A 14,184-nucleotide genomic window follows, 5' to 3' on the forward strand; every position below is an offset into this window, starting at 1 on the left:
GGGAAAGTCGGGCGCGGAAGTTGGGTCCCCCGAGCGCGGCCGGGCCGGGGCGCGGGAGGAGGGACCCCGGACGCGCCGGGCGCCGCGCAATCCGGCGGCCCCGAGCGCGGGGACAGAGAGCGAAACCCGAGGCGCGGGGCGGGGAGGGACGGGAGGGACGGGAGGGACGGGAGGGCCCCCGCCCGGGCATTCCGGGAACCCGGGATCTCGGCGCCCATCCGCTCCGCCCGGCCGCGTCCCTGCCCTGCCGGGAATGGCCCGGGAAGGGGAGGGGAAACCGGGAAGGGCTCCCGGGACCAGCGCCCCCCCGCGCTCGCTCCGCCTTCCTACCTGGTCCCCAGCCGGAGTCCCCGGCCTCGGGCTGCGCCGCCCACGGTGCCCGGGCCGGCGGCGGCCGCGCTGCGCGCCGGGGCGGGCGGCGGCGGGTCCACAAAGGGGCCTGGGCGGCCCCGCGGCGCGGGCTCGGCCGAGCGCGCCTGCCCTGCCCTGCGCGCCGGGTGCCCGGCGGGGCCGGGAGGCGGCGGGACGCGCCGGCGGGGAGCGCGGGCCGGAGTCGGGCGGGCGCGGGAGCCGGAGTCGGAGCCGCCGCGGAGGCCGGGCTCGCGGGTATATACGCGGCCGCCGCGCCCCGCGCCCCGCCCCCCTGTTCCTGGAACTGCGCGCCGGCCTTTCTTGTAATGTTTAGTCACGACTCGCCGGCGAGGGCCGCGCAGGCGGGAGGGGCGCGGGGCGGGCCGAGGGCCGGGCCGGCGGCCCCGCCGCGCGCGCAGACAAAGCGCGATCCGGGCGGCCCGGGCCGCGGCGGGCGCGGCGCCAGGCTCGGCGGCGCGTTCCTGGCAGCGGCCCCTCCCCCGGCGCTCCGCCCCCGGCTTCTCATTCACACTTTCCCCCGCCCTTCTAGGAAGGCGGCCGGCCGGCCGGGGCGGGGGCGCCCTCCCGGCGCGCGGCGCTTCCAGGAGGCCGCGCGGAGAGGCTCCCGGCGCCCCGGCCTGCTCGCGGGGACGCCCCCTGCCCCCCCGGGCCGGCGGGAGGTGCGGGTCGCGGCCCCAGGAGGCCCGGGCCCGCGGGAGGGAGCTGGGGATACCCCAGGAGCCGGGCCCGAAACCGGGGTCGGAGCCGGGGAGGGGAGGGGAGGCGCGACCGTCCCCTGTGGGCGCGCTGGGGGCAAGGCGGGAGCCCCGGGGTGGCGGGGACCCGCCGCGTGGCGGGCCTCAGCCCCCCGCCCGCCGCCGGGCTCTCTGCGGGCGCGGGGCCGCCCCCCGCCTGCGGACACACCGCGCCCCGGGCCCCCGCCGCGTGCGCCCGCGGTGCGCTCAGGTGCCCGGCCCGGAGACGCGCCCCGGGGCGCCGGCGGCTCCGCCCCGCGCCCGGCCCGCTAGAGGGCGCCCGGGGTGTCCGAGCGCCGGGACTCGAGCGGCTCCCCGGTCCCGGCGTGGGACCCCGAGGATTCGGGGGTGCCGGCCCGGGAGCCCGCGTTCAGGCTGGAGCTCGATCTGGCAACGGAAGCCCAGCAGGGAGGGCGCTCCGGAGAGCCGCGGTCGGCCGTCCAGCACCTCTCCGCATGGCCCAGCTCAGCCGGGAAGGGCTACCTTACACCTGAATGCGGGGGGCCGACCCCCCCTCTTGAGACAGCAGTTCATTGGGGTGAAGACTGGACTTTCGTGTAGCCACGTGGTCCGGCCTGCCAGGGCCGGCCCTAGGAGGGGTGGCAAGTTCTGCAAACTCTCCCCCAAGCTGGCAGGGAGGTCCCCGAGCCCCCAGGGAGCCTGCTGGCGCGCACAGGCCCCCACAGGGGCTGCACCCCGCAAACTCTGCTTCTGGTCAGCAGAGAGGGCCTGAGCCTCCCATCAGCCCTTGGCCCTCCCACTGCCACCGATGTCTCAAGGACTGAGGCGTGGGCAGGACACCCAAGCTCTCCGGGACTCGGGTTGACCATCTGTAAGCCAGGACTAATGACCCTTCCCATCAGGGATCTGAGATTAAAAAAAAAAAGATTCTGCTCGTAAAAGTGTGATGTAATTTGGGCCAATTCTCCCTTCGGATTCTTCTAGGCAAGCAAGAGCAAGGAGGAAGCCTGCTAGTCACTTCTGCAGAAGGGGAAATTGAGTTATTCAACACATTTCGCAAATGTTGGGCTCCACAGAGCCGGCCGTGTGCCGGGCGCCCGACGCAGGGTGATGAGCACCCCCGGGGCCTTGCGCGCAAGATGCTCCAGAGCAAGGACGGGGAGCCTCCTCTGGTGACCAGGAGCTCATGCTTCCCCTCGCCCATTGATTATTAGGAGAGTGCACCGCCACCGTGCGCGTCTGCGCTGAGCCCGAGGAGGACAAGGAAGACTCCCAAGGAATCGCCCTCGAGTTAATGGATGAGAAAGTGCTTTGTAAATTACAGTGCTCTGACACAGGGAGGCTCATCCAGCCATTCCGCAGCCTCGCTGAGTGCCTGCTTCTGCCAGGCACTGGGCAAAGTGCTGGGAAGACACGAGTTGCCGGGAGAATCCTGAGGGAAGACAGGAGAGGCAAGAGACCTGGGGCGACCCTCCCCAGCCCCCCAGGGGATCAACTGGGTGGTCGTGACACCCATGTGAGCGCGGGCTCTGTGCCTGGCCGGCAGCAAAGGCTGCGTGGACAGCAGAAGCTTAGTGTGAGCCCAAGAGTGCACAGAGGGCGTGAAGAGCGGAGAAGAGGGCAGGGGCGCAGGGGCACCCTGAGAGCGGCCACCCCTGCCGGGAAGGGGGCTGGGCTTCTGCATCTGGCCCAGGAGGCTGAGCTGCTGTCCGGACTCTACCACCCAGTAGCCCCGGGGCCTTGGGCACCCGACATCCCTAGCTGTGACCAGACCTCGTCTGGTCGTCGTGGGGAACGGATGAGCAAATGCATGCACAATGCGTGGAATGGCGGCTTCTATGCTCAGTGCAGGTCAGCATTATTTTGGAAGCACTAGGGGGCCTTTGGGGAGAGAGAGGCCTGGAGAGCTGAGCTACTGCAGTTTGGGCTGCTGGGTGAGGACAGGGGCAGGAGGGGCTCTGTTCTGGAGAACGGTGTACCTGCTAGAGGAGACGCATTCCCAAAACTGCTCGTCCTCAAACGGTGGCGAAGGCCGCTGACTTTCCCTTCAGCTTTCTACGATCTCCAGGGGGTTCCCATTGCCTTTGGGATGACTCAAACACCCCGTGTGTGTCTGAGACGCTGCTCCCTCTCAGCTTCATCAGCCGCCTCTGGGCTGCTGGCATCTTGTGCTTCAGCTCCAGGGAGCCCCAGGGTATCCAACAGCTCCCACCCCCCCCAACACCCCCCACCCCGTGTTTGCATAGTTGGTGAGTCCACCTTCCACATCTTGGGCTAATTTTGACTTTTCCTTAAAACGAGGCAAAGACTCGGTCTTAACTTCTCGGGCCGCTTTGCCCCGTTGACAACACGCTCTGCCCACGTGCCCAGTGAGAAACTTGCAGGAACCGTGTTGGATTCACTTGAAATGTGTTGCATGGAAAAGTGCTCAGTGGATTGTGTGCATCATTCTAGGCCCCCCCCCCCGCCCCAGGCTGTGTTCTTCTAGAGCTGCCTTGGTTTCTTCCTGCAGGGCTGGGGGGCCCGTTGAGAAGGGAGGACACGGAGCCCATGCAGGCCCTGGTGGACATTACCGGGCTTGCTGACAAAGGGAGGGAGGACTCAAACTTTGCTGGAAAAGCAGGGGAAGAGATGCCAGGCCAACACCGGGCACAATTCCAGAATGCCCACACCAGGGCAGACCTAAGGCACTGCCCTTCCTTACCTTCCCTCGCTGCTGGGGGCTCGAGGGGGGACGCATTCTCTAGGTCTGGCTCTTCTGTCCACCCTGCTGTCTTTCCGGTTAAGACTCTAGGAGATTCCCACTTTTTCCTAATCTCTCCCTTTGCAGAATTTCTATGAAGTCAGAATCCCATTTCCAGGCAAAGGTGCTTGGTCATAAAGATAATAAGATATTCATTCATGGCGGAGGGGAAGTCCGCAGTGGTTTCAGCTGCCTGTGGGCTCCACTTACTCATGGTTTGTGACAGATGACAAGTTCTTTTTCCCCAAAACCTCACAAATGGGAACCCTGGCGCCCAAGGGTGGTCGCGGGGTGCATGGCGCGGCTTGGGGAGCCCAGACCCCTGTGGCACAGACGGCCTCCTTGCCCGCTAGCTCCGGGGCGGGTGTTAAGGGCACCATTGTTCCGAGGCTGTGCTGGCAGCCACAAGGGCAAGGGGAGGGGTCTCAGCCCACAGAGTTGCTAAGCACAGAGCCCAACCTCCAGCCCCCCACCTTCCCGAGCGGTGGGCTTTCCCGGGCGCTGGGGGTCCCGCACGGCTTATCCCACCCACATTGCGCGTCTCCTCCCTGCCAGGGTGCAGAGGTGAGGTGGGAGGGGGCTTACTCCTTCCCTCCGCAGGGCCAGAGTCCTGGTGAGTGGTGACCCTCCCCGCCAAGCCCCTGTTCTGAGGATTCTGAGAAGATGCCAGGACCCGCCTCTCCGCTGACCTCTTGGGAGCCCTGCCCCTGCTGCCCGGTGTGGCAGCCCAGACCAAAGTCACCTTAGTTCCTCTCAGCCAAGCCCCTGCCCACCCGAGCTGGTGGGGGTGCAGGGGTGAGGTGGGGGGGCCTTGCAGGAGGCAAAGCTGTGGCTGAGATGACCTTCCAGAAAAGGGGGAAAGGTGCAGGGGCACAAACCAGTGTGACCCAGAGCCCTGCTCTTTCCTGCAGCCGACAGTCCTAGGGGCGGGCCGGGGAGGCCGGGACAATGGCCTGTGGCCGGGAAGCAGTGGCATTCCAGCCTCGGCCTTTGTTCCTGCCGGGAGGGGCCCCAGCGCTAATGAAAAGGTTTGTGGCTCGGATGTCGGAGCGTGGTGGAGGATTCTTTCAAGCCTGACATTCCAGGCCCTGCGGCCTCTGGCATTTCCCAGAAAAAGAGCAGAGGGGAGGGGAGACAAAACCCTTCACCCACCCACCCACCCTGCCTTCCCAGATTCCTGCCTCTGGGGATTGGGCCGGCCTGAGCCCGACCCTGCCCTGGGGGCCCATTCCTCCATCCACAGAGGGGGCTGGGCTGGGCGAGTGGGTTTGGCACTGGGGGGCAGGGTATGAAGTGTGTGGGGTGCAGGGGCTGTGGCGAGGAGAGGGAGGGGGCTTCCCACCGTCTCTAAGAGGAATCCACATCTGTTCCAAGTTCTGACTTGGAGGCCAGGGAAGCAGGGAGAGTTGGCTCCCAGCCAGCTCACCCCCTGACCCCAAACCAGCAAACCCTGCTCTGTCCCGGCTGGGATGGGAAGTCTCTGCCCTAAAGTGGTGGCCGCTGTGCCCAGCCTGCGCCTGCGCTCGGCACGGACTCCAGGGTACCCTGACGGTTCTGGGAAGCCAGGCCATGGTGAACCATCTGGGCTGCGAAGCAAATGAGGCCTGGCCCGGTGCCTGGAGCTAAAGTGGCAATGCTCAGGGGACTCAGAGCCGCAAGGGGGTGAGGAGCAAGGCCAGCTCCTGGGAGACCTGGGCCCCAGACACACTCCAAGACCCAAGGCCTTGGGGGGGCCGGGTGGACACAAAGGGCCAGATTGATTCATTGCAGGATCTAGCAGCCGGGGGGCCTGGCTCACGGGCTCCTGGGTCAGCGGCTGCTCAGCCCCTTTCTCGGTGCCCGGAGGTCTGGGCCGCACAGGGCCTGCATGAAGACCTCGGGAGTCCCCGTGCAGGTGAGACACCATCCGGCAGATGCCAGGCTCCCCAAACCCCACATATTGGCAGGCGCCGATTCTTTGGCAAGTTCAAAGGAAAACAGCTCCCAAGGTCCAAACCAGCGCCCAGGGCAGAGAGGGGGTTGGGAAGGAGTGGGAGGTGGGGGCTCCATGGGGGCAGAGGTGGGATTCCAAGGTGTGGTTCTGAGCGGCTCCCCCCTGCCAACCCCCACTCCTGCCCCTACCTGTCCTCCTCACTCCGCCTCCTACAGGGACCACAAGGAGTTCCACAATTTCATCAGCCCCTATAATTGTAAACAAAATGCTGTTGCAGGCCAAGTTTCTGGGATAGGTGAACTCACCCCAAGTCACCCCTTGCTCCTGAAACAGCTTTTACAAAGCCATTTGTTCATTCACACCTTTAAGCCATTGTCAGGGAGCACCTGCCACGTGTCTGAGATGGGGGCAGTGGCTGCAGTCAACGGGGCTGGAGCCCCTGAGCGTGGGTTCTTTCTGGAAGGACAAGCTTCTCTCACATTTGATGTCATCTGTCCACTTCGACAGCGCTAAGTACTATGAAAGAGAAGTCCTGGGAGGGGGCATGTTATGGGGAGACCTGATCTATTGTGGGGTGTCTGAGTGGATTCCTTGTGGAAGCGACGCCACAGCCCGATGGGAAGCTGCGGTCACCAGCCCCGGCTCTCAGCTCGTGGGCGCTGCTGTGGGTGGGTGCCCGTCCGCCCTCCTGCTTCCAAGCTGAACCTGAGATGCCACCAGCTAAGAAGAGAATATTCTGCCGGCTCCAGGATGGGAGCAGGGGCAGGCGTGCCCTCAGCTTCTGCAGAGCATGAACCTCGGAGACTGGGAGCACGCGACCCAGCCCACCGTCCGGCCCCGGGAAGGCACGAGCCGCCAAGCGCGGGCTTCCAGTACTGCCCCCGTGGCCCTGGCACGTATTTTTATGAGTGCAAAGAAGATGCAAAGGGGAGCGTCCGGACCCACCCACGGCCACCACAGGAGCCCTGGTGTGGGATGCAAACTTTTTTTTTGAGACCATGATAAAAATATGGAAATTTCACATTCACGTCTGAATTTACGGGTTCCCTTGGAAAAACTGAATGATTTGGCAGCAGGCACCCCGCATTCTGGCAGGTCCCCCTCGCCCTCCGATGCCACAGGGGTTCTCCAGCTCAGCAATAACCTCCCCCACCCCCTAGCGCCTCCCCCGCCCACTCCCTGCTTGGAACTGCAGGCTTTAGGGCAGCACCCCCATCTGGCCTCTGGCCTCCTACTAGGCTAGTGGGCAAGAAGGGCGATTGACTTGGGGGGTTTGAATTTCTTTGCTAAATTCCAGGAGACCAGAAGTAGACGGAGCCTGGCTAAGCTGTCCGGAGCGCCGGCTACCGCCTGCTCAGCCTGGCCTGACTTGGCCTCATCTCCGCCAAGACTTGTCCTAAGTGGCCTCGATGCCAGCCTGGGGCACATGCAGCCTCTCTGGGGGAAGCAGGGGAGGCTTGGGTAGGACGGGCTCCTGCCAGGGAGCCCCCAGTGGAGCCCTGGGAACCCAGGCTTCCCCGGGACAGAACCGGGCACAGCCACCAAGGTCCCCCACCGCCGGGCTGCAGGATCATGGCAGGCAGGCAGGCAGCTCCCCGCCAGGGTGGCGCTGGCCGCCCGCCACACCACAAGAGGCTGAGATTCCCCTGAAACCCAGAGCTGCATTTATCTCTCACCGGAGACAGAGAAACAAACCAGCCTCCTCTGCCCAGGAGGCATTTCCAGAAATTTGGGCTCTGGCTTCTTGTTGACGAAATGCCAGATGATCCCGGCCTCTTTGTGGTGAGGGAGCCATTGAGCAATAGGTGTTTTGTTCTGTGGATGACAAGATTTTCGACATTGAAAAGTTGAGAGGATAAACACAAGAACCTTGACCGGCTCCCACCCCGAGCTGCGAGCCTGCTGACTCCGGTGCTTGGCAAATTTGTTCTTCCCGCCTTCCAAGCCACTCAGCCCCGCAAAGACCTCCTCGCTCCTGTCTTTGGGGCCACCTGGGCCCGGCAGGGCCCGGGCTCAGAAAGCTGCTTTAAGCAGAGGCCACAGCCTCTCCTGCCCCTGGGGCTGTTAGTGCACATAGGGGCTTTGTTTTTTATCTTCACATTTGATATACTAAATGCAACAGCAAAGACACCTTCAGTGCATTATCAGTGTCAACAGTTTATCTTTTGTCTTTCATTTATATCTGAGATTAAATAGCACCTTTCTGGACAATTCTGGTTGAACAACCCGCCAGGCAGGGCATCTCACCATAAGGCTCTTTCTTCTGACCACCACCCCCTGCACTCTCTTTGATGCTCCTCCCCCCGCCCCTTAACTTCTGACAACTCACTTCAGACCCCTGTTCTGCAGTGGGTGGGGTAGAAACCTTAGGCCAGGGAAGGTTGGGGTTAGGTCTGAGTTTGGGGGCATGGGTATCAGAGTAATAGGTTAGGGGGCAGGGGAAGAACAAACCCCGGGAGAGGATGAAGGCAGGGGAGGCTAGAGGCCAGAGGGAGACGGAGGGCTCCACTAAGCCAGCCGGAAAGGTAGGCCTGAGCTGCCAGGTGTCCAGGCTGATGTGTGGCTGCAGATCAGTAAACTCCCAGGAGGCCTGGCCACTGCCTGGCTCCACCCGTGAGCAGGAGCACAGTCTGGGGCCAGCCTGTGCCTGAGGCTGGGCGCTTGGCACCTTGTGCCAGGGGCACATTTGTGAAACCCCTGCCAGGTCCTGCTGGGGTGGGGGCCAGGGAGACAAAACAATAACAACGAGGCAATAAGACTGGATGACAGTAAGGGGAAGAAGACATTTCCAAGGGAAGGACAAAGCCGGGGAAAATGAGAGGCGGGGAGACAGCCGCCAGCAGAGAACAGCTAACGCCAGCGTGGGGAGCCTGAGGGCCTGGCAGAGGCCAGGCTGGGGAGGCCCTGCAGCGACCCAGCGGAAGAGTGAAGGCAGAGCAGGTGGTGGTCCCAAGGCTGGTTCCTCCGTCCTCAGCACCTAGGCCACGCTCCCTAGAGAGCAGGAAGACGCTCTTGGGAAGCAGCTGATCGGCCCCTAAGTGGCATTGACTAGGAGTGTCTCCTTGCTGAAGGCAGGAGAGGGGCCAGCCAGCCCCTTCTCTGGAATTTGCTAGCAGCCCGGGGACCCTGCCCCAAGCCACGTGGGTAAGGAGGGCCCTTGTCCTGCATGGCATGATGGTGGCTTTAGGGCGTGAATCACAGACAGTGCAGCCTGGCCCCTGGCTCAGGATTTCCTGGTGTTTCCTGCCTGGGCCAGCAGCCTGCTGTCGGGGGCACTGGCCCACCGCTCCCTGACGTCAACTGCCCTTCCAGTGAATGGATTTCCTTTTCCTTTTGGGAAGATATGGTATCTGTCATCAGTCCCACCGACCCTGTCAGCCTAAGCCTGGCACCTCCTGTTTGGGAAGGACCGGGGGAGACTAACAAGTGGTGGGGGCAGGGAGGGAACTCAGGGTGGGCTTCTGAGCTGCCAGGTCTCTGGGGACTGAGGCCTTCTTGTCCAGGACCAGCAGGTGAGAATGGAGTAGCCCCAGCAGCAGTGGTCGCGTCCACCCGAATGCCCACCCTCCAGACTAATTGGGGTGCTCCCAGGGGGATGTGGGTACCTACGTTTTTCTTCTTCCTCACTCACTACTCCAGATGAGACCTCCTGGCAGAAAGTGTTTGTGTTGTCATGATGTAAGCGCAACCCTTCAAAAATTACTCAATCTCTGAAAACCATTATTTAAAATTTTTGCAACCTCTTAACGCACGTGTCCTGGGGCAAAGTCGTGGTTGCCTCACTCTGCTCGTAGCTCTGACGGTTTCAAACTAGCCATGAAGGCCAGAGGCTCTGGGTGTGTGGTTCCGAAGGGGCCCGGCCATGGCCTGCTATGTATACTTATCACGCTATCAATTTCAACATGTGTCCCTACAATTTATTTTAGATGAGACATGTCCAGTGGGGTGGGACGCCGGTTGTTTTCCCCCTTGATACTTCACACAGCAAAGCAGCACATGCAAAATGAAGTGGCCAGAAGAGATGACCAGGATGCTCCCCAGGTCCACGGGGCACTTGGGGCTCAGCAGGACAGCGTGGCCATTCAGCAGCTACTGCCCTGCACCCCACCCCCTCCGGGGCCAGCCCTGTGCAAAAGTGGAACCTCGCATGGATGGTCTCATTCTAGTTACTGGAAGTTAGGAAATGTGATGATTCACCACTTCTGACTTAGAAGCACTGAATCAAATTTCGCCTGTATTTGTCAAGTTGTCGAAGCTTAAAGAAAAATTCAAAATTCATCTGAAATCCTCACTGGTTGTAAACACGTGGGACAATCGTCGAAGAGCGCCAAGTAACCCATGTTAACACTCGTGTGTGCTTACTCTGCCTGTGCACACGCTCTCTCTGCAATTTTTAACAACAGGAGATAAACTCTGTCCCCTCTGTGGGAATGTGGACTTTACACTGAATGGCATTAAACATCCCCCCAGAACATCACTTTTTTAATGGATCGTGTCCTCCCCCCGGGTGATGTGCCCTTGCTCGCTTGCCCGGCTCCCCCGCGGCGGAGTGTTTCCACACTTCTGCTGTCCCGGCACCGGGGGATGAGCCGGGTTTCTGGAAGGGCGTGTGTCACGACTTCCTCGGGATTATTCAGCGGCCGCGAACCGGGCGGTTTTGCGTCCAGCGTGTCCGCTTCCTCCCACCCTCACAACACCCCGGGGCCTGCGGGCCTGATGCCCTCCTGGGTGTCCGGCCTCAGTCCCCGGCGGGGCGCTGGGCTTGCAGGTTACGGGGTGCGGGTTTGGGGCACGGGCTACGGAGGCGGGGGACAGTGGGACCCCTCCCCTGCCGCTCAGGACGTTGCAAAATTTCCTTTTTAAACTGGCCACAAGCCGCGGAGGGCCACGTTCCCAGGGCGTGCGGCAGCCTGGGTATTTGGGGGTGCGGGGCTGCGCGGCGACGGGGGGGGGGGCTGCGCGGTGACGGGGGTCCGCTCGGTCGGCGGGGTTCCTCCGAGCCGGGGCCCGCCAGGGCTCCCCCACGCCTCGGGGGGCTCCCCCACGCCTCGGGGGGCGCCCGCGCCGCCGAGTCCGCTGCGGGGGCGGGAGAGCCCGGCCCCCCACGAGGCTCCCCGCCACGCCCCCGGCCCCCCGCGCCGCCGCGAGCCGGGCCGGGGGTCCCCGCCACCCGGGCGTGCGCGCGCCCCCGCGGACCCCGAGGCCGCGGCCGGGCGCCCCGAGCGTGCGCGCCGCCGTGTCCGCGCGCCGCCGTGTCAATAAAGTTCTCGCGCGCCGCCGTCCGTGTCCGCGCGCCGCCGTGTCAATAAAGTTCTCGCGCGCCGCCGTCCGTGTCCGCGCGCCGCCGTGTCAATAAAGTTCTCGCGCGCCGGAAGCGGAAGCGGCGAGTCTCCATGGCGGCGGCGGCGGCGGCGGCGGGGCCGGTGTTCTGGCGGCGGCTGCTGGGCCTCCTGCCGGGCCGCCCCGGCCTGGCCGCGCTCCTGGGGCGCCTGTCCGACCGCCTGGGCAGGAACCGGGACCGCCGGCGCAGGAGGTGAGCGAGCGGCCCCCGCGCCCGGCCCGCCCGGCCCGCCCGGCCCGCTGCCCCGGGGCCGGCCGGCCGCGCCGGCGGGGGGCGGCGGCGTGAGTGCGGGCCGGGCGCGAGGGCCGGGCCGCCGGGGGCCCGGGCGCCGTCCGCGTGCGGGGGGCCCCGCGTGCTCCCGGGCAGCGGGGCGCGAGGCCGCCGGGACTCAGCCCCGGGGGGCGCGCCGGCCCCCCGCGCCCGGGGCTGTGAGGCAACCCCGAGGCCGTCCCGCCTCAGCCCCCCTCAGCCGGGAGGAGGCGGCGCTCGAACCCCCCGCCGGCTCCCCGGAGGGGCCGGGCTGAGAAGCGCTGAAGTGGGTTGTGCAAGCGGCGGCGGCGGCCTCAGAGTAAACACTGGCCGGGCGCTCGCCGGCCAAGAGGCCGCTGCTGGCGCGGGTGTTAACATGAAGGGCTTTCTCAAGAGCTTTCTTTCTAAAGAAGGAAACTTTGGCTGGTTTTCGTGGTAGTGGCTTCAGGCGCAGCTCTGGATGGCGGCGGCCTGCGGTGCGTTGGCCTTCATCCTAGGTGTCATCCTAGGTGTCATCCTAGGTGTCATTCGCGCGCCCGGGTGAGCTGCCCTCGCGGCCCTCCTGCGGCATCTGGCCGAGGTGCCGAGTCCAGCGGAGGGAGGAGCCGCTTCAGGTCGCGTCAGGGTGGGAGATTTGCAGCCCGTGTTCAAGTGTGTTTAGGGGAACTTTGAAGTGCTAGAATGAGGGCAGGACGGAACTCCTGGAAGCCTGCTGATCAGAAGAGCTCAGTTTCACAGGGGAGGGCGGGAGGGCGGGGAAGCACGGCCTCTCCACTTGCTGTAATCGGTGCTCAACAGAGACCAGCTCCGGCCCGCGGTGGCCTGGGAAGTCAGGTGACTTCTGCATCCTGGCGTCAGAGCCCTGAGAAATTCGGTTAAAAGTTTCAAAAAAATGTTCTCAGAGATGAGATGTTTAGGTGGATTCGTCATTTCCCTTGATGTGTTTAAACAGCACGAAAAACACTTCCTTATTAATCATTGTTTAGCAGTAGAATTAATTACTGAAGGATGTTGAGGCAATCTGCACAAATCCTCAAACAAAAACATCTCTCGGGTGCTTTGGGAGCCGGGGCAGCGGGCACCGCAGCAGTGGGGGTGGGCTAGATGGACTTCGCAGTGTGCGTGCTGTGAAGAGGGTCAGCGAGGCTCGCGCTCTTTCTCTCTTTCAAGATTTGTGTATTTATGCATACAAGAGCTGGGGTGCAGGACAGAGGTGGGGGCAGGGGGGGGTGAGAGGACTCACCAGAGACAGAGTGGGGAGCAGAACAGGCGGATCTACTGAAATCCACTGCTGAGGGGAGCAGCGGGGAGACAGGTGAGGTCTGCTGTGTCCTGTGGGTTGAACCCGTGCTGCAGAGGCCGCGGACAGCTTCATAGTGCTGAGGCTCGACCGCTTTTGCTACCAGGGAGGCCCCATGGCTCCTTACTTCGTCATTAGGCTGAGAGAGTTGTTTTCTCTGAGTCAACCGTTAAGTCAGAAACTCAGGTAAATCGGACACAGACATCAGACGTTTGTGTTTTGTCGTCCTTGGAAATAATGTGTCTGCTGGGACCCAGGAGGAGAGTGTGGGCCGCCTCTGTTACCGAACGCCAGCCTCAGTTTCCCTCAGCCGATAAAGGAAACAGAGTTTGAGGAAAAGGAAAGTGGTTTAATTGTCGACGCACGAGGAGGGCCGCAGGCTCATGTCTGAAAGGCAGCCGTCCTGCTCTTGGGCAGAGGGCAGGGTGTTTATACAAAAGGGAAGAAAGTGGAGATGGGCGAGGGTCTCCCCAGGGGAGCGGGAGGGGTCGGCACCAAGACCCACGCGGGCGCCAGCTGGTTTCTCTTCATAGCTGGTGTTTAGCTTTCTCTTCCTTGGAATGCAGGATGCTCCTCTGGGAGACGGGCTGTAAAGATAAACCTGTCAAACAAGGGGGAAATTGCAGCCTGTCAGGAAAGAGGGGAAAGACACATTTGTCAATGCCTCTCTAAGAGACCGGTCATTCGTAACTCACCTGCACCCGGCAGGTGGGTTTCTGGCCCTTGCCTTGCCTTACTGGGCTCGCAGTCATTCTTTGGCCTTCAGGTCGCTCTTGGCTGCTGACTGCTCACGTCCGTCTCTTCTCCATTGTTCAGTCTCCCAAGGCCTCCTTCCCTTAATGATGTGGTTTCTTGTAACTCGGATCATTGATTCATTGATAACAGTGCTGTGTAGTCATGAACTTAAATTAGTGTGCCTCTGGCTTGCCGCTGACTCACCTGATGGAGTGGTGGGGAGTCCACATGCCTAGCTCAGGCAGCGGTGGGAGGGGACCATTCTTTTCCTGCAGTGGTTTCCTTTTAGGTGTAGAAACAGCCATAGTGGGCCTCCCTGGTGGCGCAAAGGGTTAAGCGTCAGCACACTGAAGCAATCCGCACCTACTGCAGCACGAGTTCGATCCCCGGCTACCCACAGGGCGCAGCAGACCTCTCCTGTCTCCCCGCCGCTCCCCTCAGCAGTGGGTTTCAGTCAGTCCGCCTGTTCTGCTCCCCACTCTGTCTCTGGTGAGTCCTCTCACCCCCCACACCTCTGCCCTGCACCCCAGCTCTTGTGTGCATAAATAAATAAATCTTTTTTTAAAAAAAGAACCGTAGTGACAGAGAACGCCATCCAGCATCTAAATGGTGATCTAGAAATACTGCTGCTTGCTGTCCTGCGGCGTCTGCCTCCTCTCCATGGGCTGCTGGCTCTTTCTCTAATCAACGTGCATGTGTGGGGCACGTTGTGCTGTGCTTGGTGCCCAGGAAGAGACACGCCCTCACCTTCATGAAGCTCAGACCCATAAACCAGCAGTTCTAGTGAAGTAAGGTAGGGGCCTAGGCAGCACCGTG

At 62.7% G+C, this 14,184-nt stretch overlaps 1 protein-coding gene across 1 annotated transcript in view; it reads left to right on the forward strand.

Annotated features, from left to right (window-relative positions):
- Nucleotides 1–11,136: 11,136 nt before the first annotated feature.
- Nucleotides 11,137–14,184, forward strand: part of PGS1 (phosphatidylglycerophosphate synthase 1) — a gene marked incomplete at its 5' end in the record, with an annotated part of 32,538 nt that continues 29,490 nt past the window's right edge. The window contains one exon of the mRNA XM_084237750.1: nt 11,137–11,276. Coding sequence (XP_084093876.1) covers nt 11,137–11,276 — 140 coding nt within the window. The remainder of the gene's footprint in view (nt 11,277–14,184) is intronic.

Source organism: Talpa europaea, assembly GCF_964194135.1.
Source record: "Talpa europaea genome assembly, chromosome: 7".
NCBI classification, from domain to species: domain Eukaryota; kingdom Metazoa; phylum Chordata; class Mammalia; order Eulipotyphla; family Talpidae; genus Talpa; species Talpa europaea.